Source organism: Empidonax traillii, unplaced genomic scaffold, assembly GCF_003031625.1.
Source record: "Empidonax traillii isolate 1590-97213 ecotype Southwest subspecies unplaced genomic scaffold, ASM303162v1 scaffold816:size509043, whole genome shotgun sequence".
Classification (NCBI taxonomy): Eukaryota; Metazoa; Chordata; class Aves; order Passeriformes; family Tyrannidae; genus Empidonax; species Empidonax traillii.
Window position 1 is genome coordinate 359,648 of NW_020956009.1, and position 26,837 is coordinate 386,484.

Consider the following 26,837-nt stretch of genomic DNA (forward strand, 5'->3'; position numbering starts at 1 on the left):
CAGCCAGCAGATCCTCCAGTGTGACCAAGCCCAGAGAGGAGAGCAGCTCCCCTGTCTCCCCAGAGCAGATCTAGAGGGGAGTAACTTATTTTTATCTTTCTTTATTCTTGGTGTGTGCAGAAGAGTAATTTTGGCTGTAGAATAGAGGAGGGGAAAAAAAAAGGTGGAAAACCGCCTGCTGTGAAAATATGGATGCTGTCAAAGGATCCAGGCCCATCTGAAGTGATATCTCTTGGTCGGGAGGGGCACAACCCCATGGCAGAGGGTTGGAATGAGATGAGCTTCAAGTCCCTTCCAACCCAAACCATTCTCAGATTCTGTGATTCAACAAATGTTAACTGGAAATTCGTTGTCATGGGCAGGGACAACTTCTACTAGACCAGGTTACCCTGAGCCCTGTCTGACTTGGCCTTGAACACTTCCAGGGATGGGGTAACCACAGCTTCTCTGGGTGACCTGTGTCAGTGCCTCTCACAGGGAAGAATTTCTTCCTGATATCCTGTCTAACTCTGCCCTCTGTCAGTTTGGAGCCGGTTTCACTTGTCCTGTCACTCCAGTCCCTTGCCCAAATGCATTGAGGTCCAATAAAGTCTTTTAAATGTCTTGGGTGTTTATAGATGCCTCTATGATAAGTGAGCTTGGCCAAGGATCTCTCTAAGCAGCAGCTGGTATGAATTTACCTTAGGGGGGTGCTGCTGAAAAATTTTCTAGTAGCACCAGGTAAACATGTTTGTGCATGGCGTGTCGGATGTATTGGCTGATCACCCTGAGAGACACTCCTCATACAACAGCTTCAAAATACCCCATTTTCCATCCCTGTTTCGATACTGGCTTCTGAAAACCCGCCTCTGCTAGCAGAGCAGAGTGTTTGATGCCAACAGCCATACTTTGCAACAAATCTTCTTGTTTATAATACACGGAAATTTACAATTTTTTTTTTTAACAATTGGCTAAGATTGTTTCCTACAGAGCTGTGGGCTGGAGATGCCAGGTCCGGAGAGCTGCAGCATGTTGCTCCCACAAACTCAGGCCAAAGAGGTGGCCTTGATAGCACAGCCCACCCCTGCAGTGAATTGCTGAGTTCTCAGATGAGAATTGGGGTGAGCACCCAGGTTTCAGCTCACAAGTTCTGCCTCTTTCTGCCCAATTAAGAAACAAGCAGGTAACAAGTTCAAAAGGAAAATGAGTCGTTTCTTCTGACCCATTGATCCCTGGGCTCCTTTCCAGCTTCACCAAGCACGCAAGTGGGGCAGCTGCCAGCACTGGAGCTCCTTGTACCGTTACCTCCGGCAAGGAGAGATTTCATCTGTTTCAGAGAAAACCGAACCCATCTGCTGCAGGAAGAGAAAACACAACCCGAAAGTCCTCTTCTCAGGTGTTCCTGCCTCAAAATGACTGTGGTTGCTCTTTGATGGTCAAGCAGACATTGTTCGTCTTTTTTTGTCTGCTGTTTTTTTTTTTTTTTTAACTGCTCGGATCTATTTTTGGTGATGAGGTGCTCGAGAGGCTCTGTCGTGGGTCAGGGTTTGGGTCACTCTGGATGCCAGGCAGGAAGTCAAGCTCAGGCACTCCTGGTGCTGTCGCGAGTGGGGGTCCTGCTGGGGGATGTGGGACCCCAATGATTGTAGGGGGCTGGCTGCCAAGAGTGGGGGTCCTGGGGTGGGACCCTAGTGATGGTTGAGAGCTGCAGGTGCTGCCAAGAGCAGGAATCCTGTAATGGGAGGTGGGACCGCAGTGATGGCAGGGGGATGCACCTGAGCCCATGGGCACCTTGTGATGGCAATAAACAAATACTTTTGGGATTTATTTTTCTTTTTGGCTGCTTTAATTGGACAGATGGAAGTGTGGTTTGCAATGAGGAGAAAGGGATTTTTTTCCATTTCCCCGGTGTCCCCATGTAATGGAGGGGGGAGTGGGGAGGGTGACCATGGTGTCCCTTTATGGTGTCCCTTTATGGTGTCCCTGTGTGCCACATGCTCCTGGCCGGGCTGGTCAGCAGCAGGAGGGGTCTGGAGCAGTGTGTGCCTGTCCTGATCAGGGTCTGCAGAGCGCTGGGCTTGGCTGTGCTCAAGACCCACCACTTTTGCCGTTTTTTTCCACTCAAATCATGGTGTGACCCTTGCGAGGCGGTTTGGGCTGATGAGGAGCTGCATCCCCCACCCTGCTGCGGCGCAGCCTCAAGGCCTGGACTGCTCAGAACGCCTTAGATCGATATCTTGGGGGAAAAAAAAAAAAAAAAAAGCAAGCTCGTTTTTTGTTCTATTTCCCCACCCCAGCCCATGGCCAGCATGGCTGGGGGCGGGGGGGATAGCTGCCTCCGGCTGGGGGGGCAGTGAGGCACAGGTGGAGGGAAGGAGGGAGGGAGCCGCCCACCGCCCACACACTGTTTCCGACCTGGCGTTTGCTACCAGCAGTTTGTCACAAACAAAATAAATTCGGTCTGTTAGCGCTGGTAATGGCGGGGTGAGGGAGAGGAACATGGCGGGCTGAGGGAGAGGAACATGGCGGGGTGAGGGAGAGGAAAATGGCGGGCTAAGGGAGAGGAACATGGTGGGTTGAGGGAGAGGAACATGGCGGGCTGAGGGAGAGGAAAATGGCAGGCTGAGGGAGAGGAAAATGGTGGACTGAGGGAGAGGAAAATGGCGGGCTGACGGGGAGGGTGAGTGATCCAAGATGGCGCCGTGACGTGAGGGGAAGGGCAGCGGCAAGGTGGTCGCCCAGGTGGAAACCACCAGCCAAAGAGTTTGGTGATGAATGAGCCACGGCTGCTTCAAGCGGGGCAGGAAGGGAGGGATGGTTCCATGTTTTCCAGTTGCAGGAGCAGCCCATAGGGCGGGACGGGAGGGAAGGTGCCATGTTTGCCAGTGGCGGGAGCAGCAGCCCCCACGGGCATGGGGGTTGGTTTGCTGAGGTAAAACAGTGAGGTAAAATAATCATAGAATCATAGAATACGCTAAGTTGGAAAGGACTCATCAGGAACAGAGTCCAGCTCTTGGCTGTGCACAGGACACCCCAAGAAGCCCCCTGTGTGCCTGAAAGCCTTGTCCAAACCCATCTTGAACTCAGGCTGAGTGGTGGTAAACCTGGGTTTGAGGGGTGAAGATAAGTGATGTGTGTCTCCCTCATTCATCAAAGTGTTCAAGGCCAGGTTGGATGGGTCTTAGAGCAGCCTGGTCTAGTGGAAGGTGTCTCTGCCCATGGCAGGGGGTTAGAATGAGACAAGGTTTACGGTCCCTTCCAACCCAAACTATTCTGGAATTCCATGACCTACATCCCAGCAGTGGACTCTGGGGACAAACCGAGCTCTAGACCCACCCATGTTCCTGTCTCCCTCAAGGATGCCCACAGTTCTGCTCAAACAAGGTCTGCCAGAGCTTTATGCACAAAGGATGACAGCAGCACTTGTTCATGGCGTTGAACATGGTCTAGAAATACGCCACCAGGCTCCTCCAGCACCGAGCTCCTGCACCAGCAGCTGCAGCCCAGAGGAAAGACTCTGGGTTCAGATATGTTCCTCCATGGACACGGTGACATTGTTGTCCCTTGTCCCACCACTGCTCACTTGCTGACCCAACCAAAACCTCCCCACGCCTGCCTGTCCTCCCATGTTTGTGCTCACGAGCTCTCCTTCCACCCACACAAGGACCTATTTTTAGAAGACATTAATCAAGTGTCAGTGCTGGCTCTGAGCGTGGCTTTTAGCTGAGGGCTCCTTCTTTCACCAAGTGCTGGCAGGAACTTGGGTGTGTGTTTTCTTTTAAATCTAGCTGAGAATTTACAGAATGTGCCGCAGAGCAGTGGCGGTTATTTCAGGCTCATCACACCCAAGCCCACACTGAGTGATCACCAGGTGACTCTCCATTTCGCTGAGGGCCTGGCAGACCATCTCCCTCCCAGACCCGAGGTGCCAGCAGCACCTGGCTGCCTTCCCTGATCCCTCAGAAGCTGGCTTTGGCCTGGGATGCCCAGATGAGAATTAGGCTTGCTCCTCTTGGCACATTTATCTCCTGCACAAAGATGCTACATTGGTACTTTGAATTCTGCAGGAAAAAATGCTCTGGAGGGGTCACAGCCTCCTCAGGTTGAACCTCTCCCTCACAGGGCTGGTCTGCTCCCCTTCCACCGGGATCACCCTGCTCTGCTCACGGAGTCCTGGGACCCGTACGTGACCTGCTCCTCACCACATCTTGAGCAGCTCTGATTCAGCAAGAGCTGGGGTTGGGGTGAACTTGTTTCACTTCAGTTGCTGAACTTAAACAGGGACTTGATGTTTCTTCAGCTGGAGTGTGACGTGATCTAAGCTGAACTTCATAGAATCTCCTGAGTTGGAAGGGACCCATAAGGATTATCGAGTCCAAACTCCTGGCTCTGCACAGGACAGCCCCAACAATCTCACCATATGCCTGAAACTGTTGTCCCAATGCTTCCTGAGCTCTGGTAGACTTGGTGCCATGCCCTGTTCCAGTGCCTGACCACCCTCTGGGGAAGAATTGTTTCCTAATATCCAACTTTTCTTTTCCTTGCAGACAGAAGGAATTCTCTCTCTTCTGCCACCAAGTCTTTCCTTGGATCAAGAGTGTGGTATTCTCAACCTCCCACCACTCCTCATGGCATCTCTGCTCAGAACATTGGTCCCAGAGGGCCACAAATCCTACTGGAGGCCCATGGGAAGTGACAAAGAATGGCTCCGTTCAAGAAAACCAGAGAAAAAATTTATTATTGTCCTTTATAAAATATCTCCAATAAGTTATATAGGCAAATATTTAAATTAAAATAAATTAACTCTGCTCTATACTGGGACACACCACTGTCCATAAAGTCAAACTAGGATTTATGTTTCTTTGAAAAAATATGCCCTAGATCTCCGATGAAAGATTTGAAAAAAATATCTATGCTTGGTGACAGGAAGGAGAAATCTGCACTGGACAGAGGGGTTAAGGTGCGGTGCTGAAGCTGCCTGGTGCCCGTGGCACCTCCACATCCAGCTAAGTGCTAAGAGCATCCTCATCGTCGCTCCAGTCGGGAGGAGCGTCTGTCCCAAAGTACCGATCGCCAAAATTCCCTGTGGGGAGAGAGAAAGTCAGAGTGCAGCACTGCAGGAGCGCTGGGACCCATCCTCCTGCCTGTCCTCATCCCAGCAGGCAAGCAGACAAAAAAACCAGGTTTATCTGACAGCTTGAACAGCACGGAAACTTGAGTGGCAGCAAAACTGGAGCAGCCTGGAGGCTGGTTTAGCACCCGGTGGAAGGGTGTTTCCTGGCACAGCAGAGGTGAGGACAGAAGAACACGTCGAGCTTGTTTTGGGTGAATTTGTACAAGGTGGCAGCTTAGGGAATGAGGTGGGCATAGGGCTGCTCCAGCTGTCCCAGCCAGACCTCTCCACCTGGGGCTGGAGGAGGCTCCTGGTATGTGGAATGGCACCCATTGCTTAAAAAGGAATGGCTGCTTGGCAACTCTCAAAGTCAGCATGTCAGTCCCACCCATGTGGCAGCAGGGCCCAGGAGGGGCAGTGGGTCCCCAGGTAAAATAAGGCCAGACCTAAACTGCTGCTGACAACCAGGGCTTCACCTCTCCCCACCAAAAGCACCAAAAATCCCCCTGCCTCAGGTTATTCCTACCCAGATACTCACCAATGCCGGGGATTATCCGGAAAAGGTCATTCACCTTCTTGTCCACAGCTGTGGTGATGATCTTCACCCGGGGGAACGCATAGGCAACCGAGTGAACACCCATCTCTGCCATAAGCAGGGAGAGGAGGAAGATCTTGTCCTCTGGGACATCGTGATCCTACAGGAAATGCACAGGGACAGCTCAGGGGCAGAGTCACCCCAGCCTGTGCCGTGTGCCCTGACACCATCCTTCCCACGGAGGAGCCAGTTCCGGGCACAGCCCCTCAGCTGGTGCTTTGCAGGTTGTTCTGGAACCAACCACCCGCCCACCCCCCTGCGTACCAGCAGCACCCGCACTGCCATCATGGCCGCGGCGCCCGTGGACACCGTGCAGTCCATCAGGATGACGTGGTCTTCGCTGATATCCTTCGGCAGACGCAGGTAGTGCAGCTGGGCAAGAGAACAAGAGAGCAGCTTAGAGGCTGCGGGCGAATGGAGCAACCCGAGCACTTCTCTCGCTCCCTCATTCATCTCCACCCCTGGGACCCGGGCTGTCAGCTTGGAGCCAGCGCAAACGCTCGGGCAGCAAAGCAGTCCCCGTGTGCACAAACCCGCTGGCAGAGCCCACTTGAGCAGCTTTCAAGGCACTCAATCCCTGCCAGGATTGACTCGTGTGTCACTGAAGAGCTCTCAGAAAACACCTGAGTCACCCAGCACATGCAGGTTAACACCAGATGTTCTGGGCAGCCCCAGCTTTTACCTCCGGCTCGCCCGTGTTGCAGTTGGTCTGGATGAGGATGGTGCCGATGCGGACGTCCTTGCACACCGCGCGCAGCGCCGGCTCCATGGTCTCCCCTGCTCGCAGGATGGACACCCCGGTGATCTGCAGCACAGGGTGGTCACACGGTGGAGGAGCTGCCACCACCCCAAATGGCAGCGGGGGACTCCAATGGTTAATCCCAAAGCACATCCCTTCCAAGAGGGCTGTGCCGCTCCCAGGCCAGAGTGCCTCCCACGAGTGGCACAGCGACACTGCTGATGGCACCCTTGGTCACTGGCATGCCTGACTCAGTGGTCCAGGGTGTCACACTCATGACAGCAGCCACCAAACCCAGCCTGATGGCAGCCAGGGGGGTCCTTCCCTGTACCCACAGGGCTTCCAGTGCACCCCCACGGGGCAGGTCTCAGTAGTGCTCTGGTTTCCACTTACCTGCTTCCCGCTGTACGTCCTCCCTTCGTAGTCGTGTCCCTGAGGGGTCTGGACTGTGCAACTCTACAAAAACCACATGAGAAGTGTCACCAGCAGCTCTGACACAGCTCTCAGAGGAGCTCTGGAGTCACCCAGCCATGGGCCAGGCTGGACTCTTGGACACCAAGGCAGGACAAAGAGCTGTCACCCATGGCCACACCATTGCTTCACAGCCTCAGGGAGCCCTGGTGCTCTATAATCCAGGGGAAAGGGCTGATCTATGGGGAAGGTTGGAGGAGCAGTGTCTGGACTGTCCTGGCTCCCCAGCAGTTTTGGGTTCGGAACTGGAGAGGAAACCCAGCATCTATAGCCCTGAACCCACCTGGAACGGGAGCAGGGAGAGCGCGTGCTCAATCAGCAACCGCATCAGCCTCTTGGAGTAGAAAATGAACTCGTCTCTGCTGGTCTCCTTGTTTCTAGAGGGAAGGGAAAGGCAACATCAACTGTGGACCAAAGTGTGCCCCAGGAGATGCTGGCAGAGGTCAGAGGCAGCCCCTGCCCCTCTCTGGTTCATTTGCACTTATTTGAGCCTGGAACTGTGGTGTCAGTTTTGAGTAAAAAGCAGAAAAATTGTTGGCAAGACCACTGAGCACTAACTGCACAGTTCCTCAATGCAGAAACCACCACCATCAGCTCTGTCTTCGAGGACAGACAAATTAGGACTGGGGAGCCCAAAGACAACTGAACCCACCCCCGTGGTAGCAGAGCCCCATCCCACCCTGGGAGCCGCGGCAGGGGCTTTACCTGATGATGGTGTGCATGCCCCTCACCTGAGGGGTGCTCTTCAGCACACTGAGGGTCTGAGGAAGGGGGTGGCACTGGTGGGCAGAGGCCAGGGCGGCCCTGAAAACCAAACACACGGTCAGAAGGTCTGGGGAAGGCTGCCCGAAGGCAGGAGCACAGCACGCGGCCGGAGCCATCCTCCCAGATGTCATTCGCACACTGCAAACGCACACCGAGCCCATCCAGCTGAGCCGAGCCAGCAGCCAGCCCTGCCTGCTCCCCTGCCATGGCAAAGGGACCTGCTCCCATGAATGGGGGGCACTGGAGTTAGTGGCACCTCACCGCCCAAGGACCTGCTGGGCAGCTGACCCACAGTTCACAGAACGGTTTGGGTTGGAAGGGACTTTAAAGACCATATTGTTCCAGCCCCCGGCCCTGGGCAGGGACACTTTCCACTAGAACAGGTTGCTCCAAGCCCTATGCAACCTGGCCTTGAACACTTCCAGATATGGGGCAGCCACAGCTTCTCTGAAGGTGATTGGCCTGTCTTGGTTTTCACTGGTTGGGAAGAAAGTGGAAAATAACCTCAAAACCTTTTGCTGCTCTGGAGTCTTATTTGGTGATGGATCCTGGACTCATGGGGTGAAGAGGGGCTGCTGTGATTGTCTCTGTCCTACAAGAGCCAGATATCACCAGAAATGGGACAAGCAGCCAGGCTGGCAGCACTGGCACATGGCTGGAATGTGACCATTTCAGAGAGCACCTGGACCATTCCAAATTGGGAACAGTTTCAAGGCTTTATGGCTGGACAGGAATGGCTCTGTGTGACTCATTCCACATAAAAAATAGGGCTGGGAGCTATTCTTAGATCAAGGGAACACCATTCCTGGGGAAGTGCACAATGGAGCCCCATTAGTCACCTCTCCCTGTGAGAGCAGCAGTAATGAGAGGAAGGACACATTTGGCTTCCACAAGGCTGGGCAGGATGGACAAGCAACTCTGTCTGGGAGGAGGGCTGGGGTCCGAAAGCCAGACGTCAGATCACACACGTGCCAGCGGCTGCATCCCAGCCAGAGAGATGTTGGGGAGGTGGAGAAGAGAGCAAACGAAAGCACCGCATGATTAAGATTTCAAATCAAGCAGAAACCTGGATTAATGGCACACAGGCACACAGAGGCACGCAAGCAGAGAGGAGGACAGAGAAGATGGGCAGGCATGGAGGAGGGCAGAGCTAGGCCACTTGAGGTCTCCATCCACATAGCCATCTCTTGGTCTTAGCCAACCAACACCAAACGAGACATTCCCGAGGCCCGCGGGTACTTAAGGGCTCCTTCTTGCTTTTGCCAGCTCCAGTCCTGTGCAGCAGCCAAGGGCCCCCATGCAGGGAACGCTCTGGAGAGCCAGGACAGCTGGCAGCCCTGTGGGGAGCGTGGATGGGTCGTGGTCCCATCGTGGGCTCACCCCCCGCCTGCAGAGCCCATCGCTGGTTTGGGACAAGCAGCCCTCAAGGCCCCGGGCCTGCTGTCAGTGAAGCGAGCTCACCCTGTTAGTGGCTGCCCCGCGGATTAGCTGCTGTCAGAGCCGCTCCCGTGCCAGGGCTGTGCTGCCAGCAGCACCCACAGCTCTGCCCCCACAGCCCTCCCTTCCCTCCTCCTGCCAGACCTGCCCTGGGAACAGACCCTGGGGGTAAAGTCCTGCCTAAACCCCTCCCTTCCCCCAGGGTGCCCACGCGGTGGGTGAGGGCATGAACCCTGCTTTGGGCAGATGGTGCCTGCACGGGGGCTGCCTCTTTGCCTGCTTTAGGGGGGGCAGAGAGGGCATCCCCAACACAGAGCCACACATCTGCTCATGGCCCCTGCTGGGTTTGCCTAGGTGACAAACTGCTGCTGCCCAAACCAGAGGAGCTGTTGGGCTCATCTTCCATCCACCAGAGCCCACCCAGAGACACAGGAATGAGTTTGCCACTGGCACCTCTCCCCTCCATCACTGCCAGGTCTATGTCACAGCATCCTGCCATGCCAGTGCCATGGGCAGCCCTTTTCCTGCCCTGGTGTGAGCCTGGCTCCTGCTCCCTGCCACAGATACCAGTGAGTGCTCCAAGCTCCGTGAGTGGTGGGAACACCGCCCCTGAACTCTGAGCTGTCAACAGGCCCCCAGGAAATGCTGTCAGCATTCTGTCACCGAGTTTTCTGCACCTTCCTGTGACACCCACGCAGTGCAGGGACAGGGAGGTCTGGATGCCACTCTGCTTGAAAGTCACTCAGTGCTGTGGGGGTTCCTACAGTACTTTTGGGGTGAACAGGTTCCGTTTTTGGGATAAAGCTGCTCTCTCAAGTGCCCCCACCCCTGTTTGGTCCACACAGCCCCAGCAAAGCAGGACCCCACGAGCTGTCTGCCCAAGACCCCCAGCCTGGGTTAGTGAGGCGGCTCACCCTGCACAGCCCTTGCCCACTCCCCACCATTAGTGTCACAACCAAAACACTGCCATAAGCGTTTGTCTCCTCACATATCCCAGCGGAGCTTCCTCTGGTCACCCGGTGGGAGGGATGTTCAGGGGAGACAAGACAGGAGGCACGAGAGTTTAAGGGGAGAGGGACAAACAGGACATGAAACAGAGGAGAAAGCACTGTCATTAGTCAAAGGGGGAAAAAAATCCCCTAATTGATCATCGGCTCTTGGACCTGCCTGGTGCCCAAGCCATCACGGTGCAGCACCAGAGTTCCTCCCTTGGTGATCAAGTCATGTCATCGCTGCTCTCCATGGCACTGGCTCCACTGCTCCAGAGACATGGTAGGACAATGTCCCACTTCTGTCCTGGGTAATACCACACTGCAACAGAGGCTCTTGGAGCCCAGAGGGACACAGTACCATAGAATCCTAGAATAGTTTGGGAGGGACCCTGAAGATAATCTTGTTCCACCCTCCTTGCCATGGGCAGGTCCATTAGACCATGCTGCTCCAAGACCTATCCAGCCTGGCCTTGAACATTTCCAGGGCTCTTGCCCAGCCCTCACCCAGGGCTCTGCTGCAATCCCACAGCAAGTGCAGGCCCTCAAAACCAAAAACCTCTGCCCAACCTGCAAAACCTTCATCCAACCTGCCTGCTCCCAGGCAAACTGCTTGTGTGCTCACAGGGGTGTCCCCCCTCCTGCATGCTGAAGAGATGACCAAGCCTTGGAGAGCCTGGAAAGCCAAAAGCACCGGGAACATGGGGAGAAACCCATCTCTGAACTGAACATCACTGCCTGCTGAGAAGACTTTCTTTCCCCTGGGCTCACCTGGACCTGCCCTGGGCTCACCATACCTGGAGAAGGGCTGGCAGCCACCCCACCACTGTTGTGCCACCCCCTGCCCATCCAAGGAGGGAAGGAGGGAGCGTTGATGCCTCCTGTCCCTCCCTGCCAGGCAGGACTGTGACAAAACATCCAGCACGTCAAGAAAAACGTCTTATTTTGGAAACATTTTTTCCCCCTCAGAACAAAAGCTTTAAAGGGGAAAAAAAAAAAAACAAAACAGAAAACGGAAAGATGAAGAAAGAAAGAGAGAGAGAAAGGGGTGACCATCTCCCAGGAAGGCTTCAGGGAACATCCTCAGCTCTTTGTGGAACATGCTATCGAGCAGGAAGCAGACAAGAGACATCCAGCTACAAAGGAGCTGATGCAGTCAAGGCATTTCAAACACGTACACGGCTGCCTTTCAGGGCTGACATTTCAAACAAGGGCTATTAAACTGCGCCACGGGTTGATATTTAAAGACACAATTGGCAAAGGGCACGCCAAGCTGATCGGGACCTTGGGGGTGGGGAATATTGATTGGCGAGGGGAATCGGCTGGAAAGAGCGCTGGATCTGGGAACAGGGCTGAGAGTGTGGCAGGAGGGATGGAGAGCAGGCTGGTCTGGGAGCCCTGTGCCTTGGTGGGCACGGGCTGGCTGCTCCAACTCCTGCTACCAGGCTGCAGCAGAAACACCCACCTGGGCACGGATAGAATGGGAGTGCTGGTATGGAATTACATCTCCAGCACACGCACAGTTCCACAGGGGAAGCTGGACAAGAAATATCCCAGCAGCAAGGATGCTGAGGTCTGATCTGTTCTCTGGGGGAATAACTGGGAAGGCAGTGAAGCTCCTCAGCAGCCAGTGGTTGGTTACAGGATGAAAACACACCTTGCAGGTCCAAGGAAGGCACCATTTCCTTTAAACTCCCCAGAATTCACCCATCTGATCAGGGAAGGGCGCTCCCTGCCTCTCCCAGCCAGCCCCTCGGTCAGAAAAGGCAGCCCTGGAGCACAGCCTCCAGAAGCACCTCGGACTGGGGCCAGATCTGAGCATCCAGGTTTTATCCTGCCAGCACAAAGCCCTCCCTGTGTCCCCACCGCCAGCAAACAGTGGTGACATCAGAACAACAGCCGTGACATTTAGAAGAAGCCATTCCAGACAAGAGGATGGGGAATTGTTTGTGATGAAAAGCCCATATTTGCCAGGCACATCCCCCTCGCTGTGTCTCTCCATCCACCTGGTTCCTCTTGCAGAGCCACAGAGGGGCTGGGGGAAACAGCAGTGGCAGGAAAGCACTAGGGCTCCAGCAGAGGAACAGATTTGGGCTTTTGCAGGAATTTTTTTCCAGATTTTATGTCAAAGGCATAAATGGAAACCACAAGCCTTAGACAGAACATAAAACTGGCTGTGGCTGTCATGATCACAGAGGTGTTTCTGGAGGACAGGGTTACCTTTCCAAACTTGCCATCGTAAAACTACTAATACTTTATGGATACATTAAATACCTGATTTTTAAGATCACCTGTACTGAGTGCCCCTTTGATTAAAGGGGAGAATCCCTGGAGAGAAGGGAAATTTTATGTGTGTATGTGTGTATACATATATAAAAATTTTATTTATATATACATATAATTTTATATGTGTGTATATATATACACACACACATATACACCCATACACACATACATTAGTGTCTTTGCTAATGTTATTCCTGCCATATTTTAAAGTAACAGATTTCTCTCCATACTAAACAGCATCTTCCCACCTGGACCTCCAGACACAGAGGGAAGCTTAGATGTCTGTATGGAAATGTCAGGCCCCAGGGTGTTACACAACCAAAGAGACATAAAATAAAACATCCACTTGCCCTAGTCTAGAAATGACTGGTTGAAGCAGAAATAAGTAAGGCAGGGCCTCTTCCCTGTTCATCTCAGGTATTTTAAAAGCCTATTGTATGCCAAAGGTAAATTTTAGGGCTACTTGAGTTGAGCATCTCCATACAATGATGAAGATCTAAATGGAAATCCATTTGCAATAATGCATTCCCTCTGCTTCCTATAGAAATACCTGAAAGCCTTAATGGAAGCAAGAGAGCCAAAGTCCCATCTGGAGGCACATGCTGAAGAGGTTAAGTAAATCAACATATACGTTATAACATCTACCTGCAGATACCTAGAAATCAGCAATCCTGCTGGAGCTGGGCAGTAGGGTCTTCTCAGTCCTCCAGAAGTGGCTGTGCAGCCTCTGGATGCAGTGGGAAAGGGGGTACCTCTGGCCACGTGAAGCTTCTACGCTCCTTTGGGTGCCATCAGGCACAGCACTCGTGTGTGGTGAGGGGTCCAGGGCTCCCACCACCCTCAAGATCATAGAATGGTTTGGGTTGGAAGGAACCTCATTCCAACCCCCAGACCTTCCACTAGCCCAGGTTGCTCCAAGCCCTGTTCAACCTGGCCTTGGACACTTCCAGGGATGGGGCATCCAAAGCTTCTCTGGGCAACCTGTGCCAGGGCCTCACCACCCTCACAGGGAAGAATTTCTTCCTAATATCCAAGTCCCTCTTCCTTTAGCTTACAACTGTTCCCCCTTGTCCTTTCACTATCTGTCCAAGAAATATGTCACTCTCCAACAAATTTTTTTAAAATTTTTAAGATGCTTTGGCTAATTTAATGATTTACTTTTAATGATCTTTAATCATCGGGGATGGAGAGTTGCCCTGAAAACCGTTCAGTTTAGAGGACGAAGAGAAATAAAAGACAAACTCAGAGCGCAAAGCCTCCCCTCTCACAGAGACTGGGGGTCCCCAGCTCCAAACCTGGCCCTGCCCCAGCTCCAGGGGTCTGCTCTCCAGCTGGTGGTACATCCCTGGGGAGCAGCCCCGTCCCTGCCAGCCCAAAGCCAAGGACAAAGGCGGCCTTTTGTCACCTCGGAGCGTGACAGGGCCGTGCACTACATGAGCTGCCAGTCCCGCTGCAGGTCAGGGTGAGGCCAAGCAGTGCCTGGCATTGGAAATGCCTCGGCTGCACAGACAGGACAGAGTGAGGGCTCTTACCTGACACTGAGTTCACGCTGCGGCAGCAACACAAAGACACAATGCAACCGGTATTAAGCATTGTCAACACCAGGGTCGTTTCAAGACAAAAAAAAAGGAAAAATAGGAATATTTTCCTGCATTCCCATGTAACCTTTCACCCTTCTTCCCCTCCCCAGGTCTACGAAAGCCTCCCCCAAGGCAACCCCTTGCCTGGCTGGCACTGGCACCCATGGGAGCTGCTGGGTGTGCCACAATATTCCCTGGCTGGATCTCAGGGGCTGGGGGAAAACAGACATTCCCCTCCCCTGCTCTGTGCCCCACAGCTGGGTGTCCTCCTCAGCCTGGTGCCAGCACCAATGCCACGGCTCTGATCCTTCCTCCTGTGCCTGAGGGTTTAGAAACCACATTCCCAACCACCCAGAGCTTAGTGCTGGGAATCCAGGCAATCAGGTGCTCTGGGAGGGGGAACCTGCCAAGACACATTTGCCCAAGAGTGGTCCCTCCTGAGCAGGCAGGGGAAGCAGGATGCTGTGGGGTGCCAGTTCCCATCCCAGGGATGAGCAGCTCCTGTCACCTGGGAGCTCCAAAAGACTTGAAGGAATCAAGCCCTTCACTTTCAGGTGCCCCCACCTCCAGGTCACACTTCTTCCACCTCCCTGGACATCGCTCTGAGCATCTCCACAACTGAAACATCACTGAAGCTACAACTGTGGGGAGGGAGGAGGCTGTGCTGCTCGGGGACAGCAACACACAACGGCATCAGCTGATCACAGGGTCACAAACCACCAGTCAGGACTGGCCCAGGACACACAGCAGAAGACTTGTTAAAGCCGTGGTGGGGAAGTGATGGAGCATGTGCCTGGATCAGGGCTCAAACACTGATGAGACTTTGGGTTTTGAAACCCAGGGCCTGCACTCAACACAGACGTGGAAAAGTGGGCTCCTGACTGGAAAGACTGTGCAGCAGTGTCTGCATGGTGGGGGAAAGAGGAGAAGCCCAAGAGCTGAAGCAGTGGAGTGTTTGGGGCGATGCTGCCCCAGGAGGGCTGCAGGCAAGGGGGAACATCCCTTGGATCACAGAAGGATGGTTGATTTGTCCCCTGATGATATGCTCTCCCAGGTAGGGAAGGAATCTGGAGTGAGGGAGAGGGTTGGGAGGAGCTCACAGGGACTCCCACACCTGGAGCACAAAGGAAGACAGGCCATTCCCACCCGGGCACCCAGAGCACAGCTCCCTGCAACGCCACCACCGCCAGGCAAGGCTGTGAACCTCCCTCTCCCCCCGGCAGCTCTTACCTCTTCCAGCTGGCTGTGGACGTGCTGAACAATCAGGTCGATGGCCACGGTGTTTCCACTCCCTGGAGTGAACCAAAAGCAGAAGAATTACAGAATCACAGAATTGTGAAGGTTGGAAAAGCTCTCAGAGATCACTGAGTCCAATCACTCCCCCAGCACTGCCAAGCCAGCCACTAAGCTATGTCCCCAAGTGCCACATCTACACATCTTTTAAATCCCTCCAGGGATGGTGACTCCACCACTAACCTGGGAAGCCTGTGCCAGGGCTTGACAGCCCTTTTGGGGACAAGATTTTCCCTGATACCCAATCTGAACCTCCTCTGCTCCAACTTGAGGCCCTTTCCTTTTGTCCTGTCACTTAATGCCAGAGAAAAGAGTCACCCTGGTCAGGACCAGTTTTTCTTCCATGTTTCTTCCTCAAATTCCCCACTGTGCTCGAAACCACACAGTACCCCTGCTTCCCCAAAGAGCCCTTTCCTACCAAAGCAGGAGACATTCCTGCTTTTATTAAACCCTTATTCAATAATCTGTTACCAGATACGTGCAAGTCACCTCCAGCTCTTCAATCACTGAGCTGCCAGGACGTGGCAGGGCAGGAGGTGGTTGAGGGGAAAAGCACAGACTTTCCCCATGGAACCTGCACTGGGCCAGTGCTTGGAGACACTCGGCTGGAGGGACCTTTGCTTTGGCATGGGACAGCCACCCTGTCCCTGCCAGCTGGAGGGAGGGGGACTGGCCAGGGCAGAGCTGAGGGCAGAGGGACGGGGTCTCTGAGGGACTGCCCTTCAGGCCAGCCCTGGGCAGGCACCTCGGGGGACGACGATGTCCGCGAGGCGCATGGTGGGCTGGATGTACTGGTCGAAGGCGGGCTTGACAAACTTGTTGTACTGTTTGATGACACCCTCGATGTCCCGGCCGCGCTCGCTGATGTCCCTGCGCAGCCGGCGCACCAGGCGGATGTCTGAGTCCGTGTCCACAAAGATCTTCAGATCCAGGAGCTGAAGTGGGAAGGGAGGGAACAAACCACACCGGGTCAGGTGTGTGACAACCCACCTTCCTACCGTGCTCAGCACACCTCCTGGCTCTGCTCTGCTCCAGCGTTGGAGGAGCTTTTCCTTGGAACCTGCCTGGTGCTGCAGTGAGTCCCGTTGCCACCTGCCTGTTATTCTTGTGCCCTCTGAGACCTGTCCTGCTCCAAACCCTGTCCCCACTACCAACCAGCTGGATGTTATTTAGGAGCAAGGAGACAAAAGGAGTTACTGCCCACAACACCGACCAACAGGGTCCACCCAGGAGCGCTGGCTCCTTAATCATAGAATCCTGGGGTGGTTCAGGTAAAAAGGAACCTTAAAGATCATCTCATTCCATGCCCCTTCTATAGGCAGGGAATTAATACTGGAAAGGAGCCCAGCACAGCTGGGCAGCTCATGAATCCGCCCTTAACTGCAAGAGCCAGGAGCAGGGATGCTGAGGAAAGTCTCCTGGGGGATTGACTCAGCTGTCCACTGGAGGTCATCCTTGCTCCAGGAAAGTGCAACCCAAGTGCTTGCTTGGCAGGGGAGGGAACTTTTTAGACAGAGCTTGGCAAAGTGTGTGCATGGCTCACTGCCTGATGGAGCATTTGTCAGGGCTGTGAAGATGCCCTGAGGGCTGGAGCACCTCTGCTATGGAGACAAGCTGAGAGCTGGGGCTGTTCAGTCTGGAGAAGAGAAGGCTCTGAGGAGACCTTAGAAATCTTTCCAGTGCCTAAAGAGGCTTCAAGAGAGCTGAAGAGGAACTTTGGACAAGGGCCCAGAGTGACAGGACAAGGGGGAATGGCTTCAAACTGACAGAAGGCAGGGTTAGATTAGAGATTAGGAGGAAATTCTTCTCTGTGAGGGTGATGAGATGCTGACACAGGTTGCCCAGAGAAGCTGTCACTGCCTCATGCTTGTAAGTGTTCAAGGCCAGGTTGGATGGGGCCTGGAGCAACCTGGTGAAAGGTGTCTCTGCCTATGGCAGGGGGGTGGAACTGGATGTTCCTTTAAGGTTCCTTCCAACCTAAACCATTCTGTGATTCTGTGATGCGTCCAAATAATTCCCAAGAAAGCCTAAACTGCTGGATGAGTCGGTGCTAGCGACACTAGGTTTGTGCACTAGAAGTTCAGCAGACTTTGCCCCTGGCTATGCAAGCTGCAGCAGTGTGGAGGTGAGCTATTTCTAGTTGTATTTATGCACCAGCACTGCCAGGAACCAGGTCACCACTCAGCACAGCTCCTGGTTCCTGGGCACAAACGGCTGAGATCGAGGTATTCGCTGAAACGTTTGACCTCTGCCAGAGCTCTTCCCCTGCTGCTGTTTCTCCTGCACAGGGAAGTGCTGCAGCAGCTGGTGTAACCTGGAAGGTGAGGTCACCTCCCTGTTGCTGGACCTCAGGAGAGAGTATCCTCCCACCACCTCCTGCCAGAACTGCTTAGAAACCCCTCCTCACCTTCAGCAGCTCCTTGTCTGCGAATGCCATGATGCCTTCAAAGATAATCACATTGGCGCCGTACAGGGTTTTCTGTGGAGTCCAAATGGATGTGGTCAAGCCCAGAACATCTGTTCAGAGATGCCTCGTCCCAGGGAACCTCTCTGGGTTGTGAGTGACCGCAACAGCTCACCCAAAAATGCATCCTGAGCCAGGCCCAGAGCAGAGGGCGACAGCGCAAATCTCAGTGCAAAGGGCAGGGGCTGGAGGGGTCCAGCTGGCTCCCTCCCCCCTGCCTTGGCCGTCCCCCCACGTCGTCCCACCCCCCTCAGTGTCCCATACCCATTCCTTCTTCCGGCTGTGGGTGGTGAAGTCGTAGATGGGGATCTTGACACTCTTGCCTTGCTTCAGCTTCTTGAGGGTGGCGATGATGAGGTCAAAGTCAAAGGCGTCAGGGTGGTCAAAGTTGAAGTCGTTGCTGGCTGCCTGCTCCTGCTGCTGCTTGGTCAGCACCTGCCACAGAGCAGAGCTTGGGGCACGTGGCTGTGCAGTTCCCTGCCCAGTCACCTCTTCCCTTGAACACTTCCAGGGATTGGGCAGCCACAGTTTCTCTGGGCAACCTGTGCCAGTGCCCCACCACCCGAGGGTTATGCCAAGGGCCACGGCAGCCTCAAGAGCCTGGCCAGGGCCATGAGCAGCCTCACCTTGTAGAAGGAGTCCATGGACAGCAGAACCACCCACGGGACATCAAGAGCCTCAATGATCATGGTGGCCACCGTGGTCTTCCCAGAGGCGCTGCCTCCTCCCAGGCCTGCCAGGGAAAAGGGAATGGAGTCATCCACCCAGGGCTGGAGCCCAGGTCCTGCACTGTTGCAGTAAGCTGGAGAAACCTTCAAAGAGGGAAATCGTAGGCCCCCCAAGAGATTATCCTTAAAAAGTCAAGTGGCATGTTCTGGAACTGCCAGCAACATGCCCAGCAAAGGCTGGGAAACCCTTCACTAGATAGTTGTGTAATACGGTGAGAGCTGGCACGGGAACCAGCCCAGACTAAATCCCTGGGAACTCGTGACAGCCCAGGCAACAGGAGCTGAGGGAACAACAAAGACTCTGGTCTGCTACAATCCACAGCCCCTCTGCAGACTCCTGGTTTCAGCACACCCAGTCAGTGTTGGACTAACCATGGAACTCTCCCTGCTCCTGTTCGGGCTGGAGCCAACCCCAAATTTCCAAGGCGGTGATGCAGCAGGAATCTCCCCAGTATCTCCTGGAGACTGCCTGGGCAGTGTGGAGGTGTCCTACCTATGACGAAGGCCTCCTTGGACTGCGTCCCGTGCTCATTGTACCACGGCGGCCGGCCCGCCGTGTAGATGGTCCTCTTGCTGGTGCGCAGCAGGGGGGGCTCAGACTTGCACTGGCTGGTGGTTCGCTTCCGGGGGGGCTTGGTGGAGCCCACCGTGGGATACAGGCGGTCCAGGGATTCAGCACTGCTGTTACTGGGGACGGCGAGAGGAGGCAGCGCAGTTACCGGGAGCGGGGAAGGACACTCGTTCCCGGCGTGTGGGAGCGGGGTCCCGAGGGGATCCCACGCCATATGGATGAGGGATGCAATGGAAGAGGGGGAGAGGGCAGCCACAGCCCTGCTGCAGCACTACCAGCACCCACACCTCTGTGATCCCAGGCCACGGTCAGCACAGAGGGATTCTTACACATGAGCAGCTTTGACCTGGAACAGGCGCAACGCAAAAGTCCCTCCTTAAAGTCCTCCTGCTTGTAGAAGGTCTGTGTGAACTAAACCCCACAGTGAGCTCTCAAAGCACAGAGCTGTGTGTTACAGGGGGCAACAACCCCTCCTGATATGCCAAGGGACCTTTCTTGGGGATAGAAGTCAAATACACAGGCTACAGATAAACTGTCCTCATCCTCTCCCCCAGTTCCATTTCTCTTCCCACTCTGAGCACTGCACTCCCACTCAAACTCTAGTTCTCCCACTCCTTTGTCCTGAAGCCCCTGGGGCCCAGCCTGTGAGCTGGGCAGAGCCAGGCAGTGGGACTGCCAAGATGTTGGCATCAGCTTTGCCTCGGGAGCTGGGCGAGCTCCGAGCTCACCCAGAGCCCTGGAGCAGCTGAACGCCTCTCCCTTATCTCCCCTCCCACCGCAGCCCCGGGGAGGGAGAGGAACAACACACCCTCCGGAGCCCTTTCCAGCTTGGCAGCGGGAGAGCAGTGGCTGGGAAATGATAAGTGGCCTCTGGCCAGGAGATAAGCTACAGCCACTGCCCAGCCAGCGTGGGCACGGGGAGGATTATTTATACCAGTGCCCTCTCCTCCCTGCTCGTGCTCCACCACCTCAGAGGGATGTCTGCCCGCTGGGAGAAGGTGCAAAGGGTTCCTCCCTGCTTGGACTGCTCTTTTCCCCAGCCACGACTGGGCTGGAAGGGAAACCAAGAGATCTGGGCACCAATGGCTCCAAATCAGCACTATTTGGTACAGCCCAGCCGAGCCAGGGGGGCATTGCTGCCACTCTGTTATGGTTTGCTTTTGAAAGGGCTTAAACTGCAGGGCTTTACAGATTTTGGGTTGATTTTAAGCTGTTTCGGTATGAAGGTTAATTCCCTTCACCCCCTGAGCCCCTTTTAGAACAATTTTAGATAAAGATCAAAATTTCAGACCGGCCATCTGTGCGTGAAGTCACACAGCAAACCTCCCAGGCAGAGTGGAGACGGCCCTGGCAAACCCCCTGGGCACGGCAGGATCCCCCCAGGAAACCATCCCTACCTCCTGCACCGGCACATCCCTGCGGAGTGGGCAAGGAGACAGGGATTTGCTTGACTTTGCTGAACTCCTGCTAACAAAAGGCGGGTTGCAGCTCCTGTCCCTGCACCAGGACCTCTCCCACCAATGCCCACCTGAAGGTGTGCACCCACGAGAGCCTCAAGCCGTCAACACCCCATCCCTTGCCAGAGCCCATCGGCACACACAGCCAGCTCCAAGTGGGTTCCGGCTCAACCAGGAGCCACAAGTACCCCAACTATCACTTTTCAAAAGCAACCTCAGGAAGTCAGACCCATCAGGAAACCTTCTGGGGTATCCATCAAAATGGTTCTGTCCACCAGGAGCAGCAAACTCCGATGGGATAGATGGGTCTCCCCTCCCACTGGTGCTATTCCCAGGGTGGGGCTGCTGCCGGTGCACGAACAAAGTCATTTTGGCTTGATAAAAGCAGAGATGACAAACCCACAGTTGTTTACCAGAAAAATAAAGCGGCTCCTTTCATCCGCATCCCAGTCCCTCTCCTGGGACCGTGGTTACTCCAGAGCCCTGCCACTGGCGCTGTGCCGCGGGCTGCTCGGCTGCTTTTCCTCTGGGAATGCGTGCCGGTCTCCATGTGGCAGGCGAGCCTGTCGGGATGCTCTGCTCCCTGGTGCCACACAGTGCCAAGCTCTGCTGTGCCAGCTCGCAGATCCTCACCTAGGCCATCATTCCCAAAGTGACTCCGAGCTGGGCAAAGCTCTGTTTTTCAGAGCAAGGCTGACTCTGCTACCAGTGCCTCTGACCAGTATCCACATCATCCAGCTCCTGGCAGGGACGGGGAGGTTTGGGCCTGGATGGCTCTGGCAGTGCCCAGAATTACTGGCAATGGCCACAGTTCCATCCTGCTTTCCCAAGTGTCACCCCTCCCCTCCGCTCTCCTGCGTACCCACAGCACACCCAGGGTGTTGGCACAGAGGGGACATTCCTGTGGGATGCAGGGACGTGCACCCCTGGGAGAGGAGCAGAGCCATCCTCCCCCTACACACACCTGGGGCTGCTCTGGGATGCAGCACTTGACTCCTGTTCCAAAAGTCGGTGCTTTGCCTCATCTCCTTCAAATATTTCTGGGCTTTCACCAAAATTCTACACATTTCTATCGATATCATCTATACTGCTGGTGCCTGTATAGGAGGCAGATATTCTACACCTCTCAAATCCCCGTTTCCCATGATTTATGTGGGAGAAGGAGGGCCATGGGGCGGTCTGCAGGGCTGTCCCAGAGCTCCCCAAAGGTCACGTCTTTTCTCCTAATGTTACACTTCAAGATTTGTAGATGTTTTCCATGTCTGCCTTTGCCAGAAAGGGGCTCTTCCCAGCTCCAAAGGGATGGCTGATCCAAGCCATCCTCACTGGCCATTCTTCCCTATCCCTCTTTAAAAATTCCCTGAAGCAGTGATAAAGACCCTGCAGTGTCCTGATATGCAGAGCCCTGAGAGAATGGGACTCTGTTTTGCTGGAGTCCATGCCATTCCTTGTCCCGCATGGACCCTCCTTAGGGCTGTGGACTGCTGGGGTTCAGCAGCTCAGTGCCACAGCCAGGAAAGGAAACACCTTGGCTTGGTAACCCCTTTCCTGCCAAGCCTACCCGTCCCCAGCTTTTGGGGATGCTTTGCCTTCCCTGCAGCTGGTGCATCCTCGATGGAGCCTCCTCGAGGGGGTGTGGGTGTCTGCTCCCCACAAGGGCTCCCCAGCCCTGCTGCTGTGCCAGCGCTAATGAAGGAAGCATTCTGTTCCTGCTTAGTCCAAGCATGGATTTACTGAGGTGCGAGGGCCATCCCTCTCCTTCCCCACTGCGCTCCCATCCCCAGCCCTGTGCCCTGTGCTCAGGCTCTGCATTCTGCTGCCTTCACAGCCCCCTGACCACCCTGGATCCGTGCTGGGCCGGGTCGAGAAAGGCAGCAGGTCCCAGCAGCGCCCACAGCAGCAAGGAAAGATGGCACAGCCCCAAACCTGAACTTGGCAGTGGACAGGAAAGCGTGTCCTGGGCTCTGCACCCCGTAAACAACCCACCGACCGAGCTCCCAGCCCTCGGGACCCCCCAGCAGCCCCCTGAGCCTGCCGAGGCGCCAGGCTGGCCGCAGCCGTGTCCCATGGGAGGCTGATCTTTTCCAGGCTGCTGCCTGTGCTCTCATAGCCCTCAGCTGTCTAGAAGACAGGAATTGGAGCTGGGGGACCAGGACTGGGGCTACCGAGGGTTCGTTCCAGCAAACAAACAGGTGAAAAACAGTAAATCCCACTCAAAAATGAGGCAAAACTCACCCGCCATCCGGCCCGAGGGCCCAGCAGCCCGAGATGCGGACGCTGGAGAAGGCTGGGGGGCTGCTCATCTCCCCCTGCCGCCGAGCTGGGGGTGGTCCTGGACAGAGGGTGTCACCCCCTGTCCCTGCCTGCACCTCGGCTCCTGTCCCCAACCTCTGGCACTACCAGGGCGGGAAGGCAGCCGGGTGAGCCTCGGGGCTCGGAGCCATGCACGGAGCGTCCCCCCCTGCACGGGGACTGCGGGGTCCCGAGGGGCCGGGTCGACACAGACCCCTGGCAGATCCGGGGGGGCTGGAAGATGGAGGCAGGAGAAGCGAGCAGAGCCGGGGGAGTGTCTGCGTGTGGGAGCTGCGCGGCGGTCAGCAGCATAAGAGGATAGCTTAACCTCCAGATTACGTTCATTACCTGATATTAATAGCACTGGCTTGATTAAAAAAAAAAAAAAAAAAAGCGGGGGGGTCGGGGGTGAAGTGACACCTCCCCTCACCGCCCCCGGCACACGCAATAAACACCGGCCCCCGGTGCCTCTGCTCCCCAGCACCGGGGGTGTCCCACCGCCCTGCATGAGGGGGCTCAGCAGGGAGGGCACCTGGTAAGGGACATCCACATCCACGGGCACTGGTGAGTCCCCAGTGGGCTCCTGATGCTGGCGGGGAGGGGTCTGCAGGGGGGGGGCAGGAGGGGATGGCCCCAGGGCAGGGATGGAGGGGGTTCCCAGCCAGCAGCCGGTGGAGCAGCTGGGGCTCAGGGCCGGGGGGCTGCTGGCTGTGCCGGGATTTTCCGTGTAGAACTCACTCCCCTCCCTGAGCTCCCATCGGTGGGGGTCCGGCTGTGAGTTCCCTACCCTCAGTCACTCAGCTCCCCAGGAGCTGCCCCTCACTGTCCCCTCAGCCCTGGAGTAAACAAGTGGGTGAAACTCAACACCCCGGAGCCGCGGGTGGCTAAGAATAACGTCCTGCTGGCTGCTGAGCCCGGCTATCCGCTCCCTCAGCACCCCCTGCCAGCTGACCCTTGCCCCCCCTGGGCTTGCCAGCTCCTCTGCCAGCGCCAGGCTCACCAGGGAGGGCAGGGAGCCCAGGCATCCTGCGGGAAGCCAGGCAGGAGCTGACGGGCAGGATGTGTGCCAAGGGTGGGAGATGTTGGGCACCACGGCAGGGGGGTCCCAGCCAGCCCTGGGGCAGAGCAGTCCCCACCCCACAGCTCCTGGTTTCTGAGGAAGGAAGAAGGTGGCAGAGGACACCTTGAGGGCTCTGGCAGGGACACAGAACATCCCAGTGATGTTCCATGGTCACCGAGTGAGACCCCAGACTCCCGAGATGGGAGCTCGGCCCCTAAGCTGAGGGAATCCAGGGTGGGTGCTCCCTCCTGCTTAGCACCAACACCTGGAGGTGGGGCCAGAAGTGGAAGAAGACCCTTTCCCCCTCCTCCACCTTCTGGAGCCACCAGGTCTATTCCAGAGGCAGGGGTCACACACTGCATCCCGGTGTCCTCAGCAAACCCCTCCTGAACATGGGGGGCACCAGCTGCCTCCTGCTCCTACTCACCAACAGGACCTGCAGTGGAGACCATCACCCCAAAAGATAGAAACTTGATGGGAATCAGGGATGAGGGGCTGGTCCTGAGGCAGGGGACAGGGACAGGAGGGTTTTGGGGTAACCTGTCCCTAGCGTGAGCCGCAGCTGCTGCCCCGACATCAGGGAAATGAGCGATGATCAAAGGAACTTTTCCACCTCTGATCTCTGCCCGGACTCTCCTCTTGCTGTAAAAGCTCTCTCAGAAGTTTAAAAATAAAACCCTCTTCCGGAGCCATTTCTGTTCCTTCTCATTAAAGAAGCAAAAAAGCAAAGGGACGCGGGACACGGCGCGAGGAGCCCTCGCCCAGGGATATTGTTCCTTATCGCACACTCCTGCTGCCACTTTTCCTGCCTTTGTTAAAATGTCCGAGGGAGAGGAGCAACTCTCCCAGCATCCCACTCAACACCCCTGCCAGATTCCCAGGTGGGACAGGAATGGCCCACACTGGCTCCAAACCTCAGCAGTGACAGAGCCTTCCTCCTGGCACACCTGGCTCCTCTGCAAACCTCCTCTGCTTCCCAAGTCCCTTCACAGTTGCTGAGCTCTCACGCAGGCCAAAAGTCCTGAGTTTTGGCCCTTTTTTTCCCTTCTAGATGATTTTTAAGCACAAATCCCTCCTCTAATCACAGTCTCCAGGAGCTGGACTTAAAATTGTGAGGAAGAGGAAACCAGGCGCAAAGGCCAGGACCCCCTTTCCCTCCCGGTGATGGGTTTCCCATAGGATTTAAAGATGGAAGCTGGATTGCATGTGGCTTTTCCTGGTTTGGTCATGCATATTGTCACTGGATAGGTGGAAGAGATGTGGACACACCATGCCTGGGAGAGGGTCCTGCTCCCAGATCCCCCCCCTGCGAGCAGCACCTGCAGGAGCGTGGAGGCCAAACCTGCTTCCTCCATCACTGAGCTGGGCTTTGTTGGGCTGGATCTGGGTGTGTCAGCCCTTGGATGGGCCTTGCCTGTCCAGGGAACCATCCCAGGGGATGGAGGGACCTGCCCATGTGATGGAGAAACCCACCTAAGGGATGGAAGAACCCATCCAAAGGATGTAATAACAAGTCCAGCGGATGGAGAAACCTGCCCGTGGGATGGAGGAGCCTGCCCAGAGGATGGAGGGACTCCCACAAGGGATGGAGGAACCCACTCAGGGGATGGAGGAACTTGGCTGCCACCGCACTGCCAGTGGGGATCCAGGGGCACCAAGACACCGCCTGGTGGTCCCGCCGTGCCGTGCCCGTGCTGTGCCCTATCCAGGTACATCCTACAAACCCATCGAACGTCACTCCAGGTTTACTCAGCCTTGTACCAACCTCTGCCCCAGCCAGAGCCACCCAGAGCCAGACGGTTCATTCTAGCAGCTCCACACACACACGCTGCCTTCCAGCTCCATTATGGCCTCTGCTCCCTCACCACAAAAGGACAAACATTTCCCTCTTCAAACCCAATTATCCGCTGCTATTTATACCGAGCGGGAGCCGCGGTGGAAGGGGCTCCGTTACACAACCTGGTTACTCATCCCTCGCTCGGTCGGCACAACTCAGGGAGCCTCCTTCCTCTCATCCTCATCCTCATCCTCATCCTCATCCTCATCCTCCCCGCCACCCACTGCTGACTTAGCTCCTGGAATATGTGGGATGGTTTGGCACTCACTCTGGGGTCAGTCGGTCGGTGGGGTGGGGTGTTGGTACCCTACAACCAGGGATGCAGGGATGCTCCATCCCTATAAGCTTTGCCATATCACCAGCACTCCCAGTGATGCTCCAAATCCAATTCCCAGACATTTGATGTTTGGGAGTAGTCACTCTCCTCAGCTCCTGAGGATTGAGCTGGAAAGGGGGAGCTGGAAAATGGGGTGGAAAACGGAGGGAAAACACGAGTGTGTGTGTGTGTGTGTGTCAAAAATCACCCTGGCTGGTGGTTTTGGGTGTAAAAGTTTAGGTTGTCCCGCTCCCCGTGCTTGATGGAGCTGATGCATGTACCAGCAAGCTTGGAAAATGGGAGCTGTGGTTTCTCTGCTGGGAAATTAGGGGGAAAACCATAAACCAAGGGAAATAAGGAGAAAGGTGACAATGCGAAGGAAAAAAAAGAGGGGAGGGATGAAAATAAACAAGGGGTAAGGTGGGGGTGGGAAAAAATAGTGGATAAACGGCTGGCTGGTGGGAAAGGCGAAGGGTTTTAAGGGAGCGATGGGCTCGGGGAGGCCCCACTCGCGGAAGTGGCATCGTGGGGGACGGGACCGGCACCGCAACGCCCCGGACGCGGCGGGAACGGGGAACCGGCGGCTGCGGGGCGTTGCGGTGCCGGTCCCGTCCCGGAGGGATTATCCCGGGGAAAAAAGAACGCGGGATCTTACCTGTCGTGCGGTTCCACCGGAGCCCCCTCGGGCACCGGGGCCGCGGCCATGGTGCTGCGGGGAGAGGCGGGAGCGGCGGGGGCGGCGCTGGCGCGGGGATCCCCGGGAATTGTAGTGCGGGACCGGGAAGGGGGGCGTGGGGAGTGGTTTGGGGTGATGTGCGGAGCGGGTGGGTGGTGGGAGCGCGGGTGGGTGCTGTGGGGGGGTAGG

General features: G+C 55.7%; 1 protein-coding gene across 3 annotated transcripts; it reads right to left on the reverse strand.

The window, feature by feature from the left end:
• Positions 1–4,690: 4,690 nt before the first annotated feature.
• UCKL1 (uridine-cytidine kinase 1 like 1) lies at positions 4,691–26,702 on the reverse strand. 3 transcript variants are annotated; one of them, XM_027901853.1, is made up of 15 exons: positions 26,628–26,702; positions 18,933–19,126; positions 18,338–18,444; positions 17,976–18,146; positions 17,655–17,726; positions 15,993–16,182; positions 15,185–15,246; positions 10,088–10,107; positions 7,603–7,701; positions 7,181–7,274; positions 6,820–6,882; positions 6,370–6,492; positions 5,952–6,059; positions 5,631–5,787; positions 4,691–5,062 (listed from the first exon to the last, which is right to left on the reverse strand). In XM_027901853.1, the coding sequence occupies exons 1-15, from the start codon at positions 26,675–26,677 to the stop codon at positions 4,986–4,988; spliced, it is 1,587 nt and encodes a 528-aa protein (XP_027757654.1). In that variant the 5' UTR covers positions 26,678–26,702; the 3' UTR covers positions 4,691–4,985. The 3 variants fall into 3 exon arrangements, with proteins under 3 accessions (XP_027757654.1, XP_027757652.1, XP_027757653.1); XM_027901851.1 differs by lacking the exon at positions 26,628–26,702 and adding an exon at positions 22,703–23,049; XM_027901852.1 differs by lacking the exons at positions 10,088–10,107; positions 26,628–26,702 and adding exons at positions 13,907–13,923; positions 22,703–23,049.
• Between the last annotated feature and the right edge of the window lie 135 nt (positions 26,703–26,837).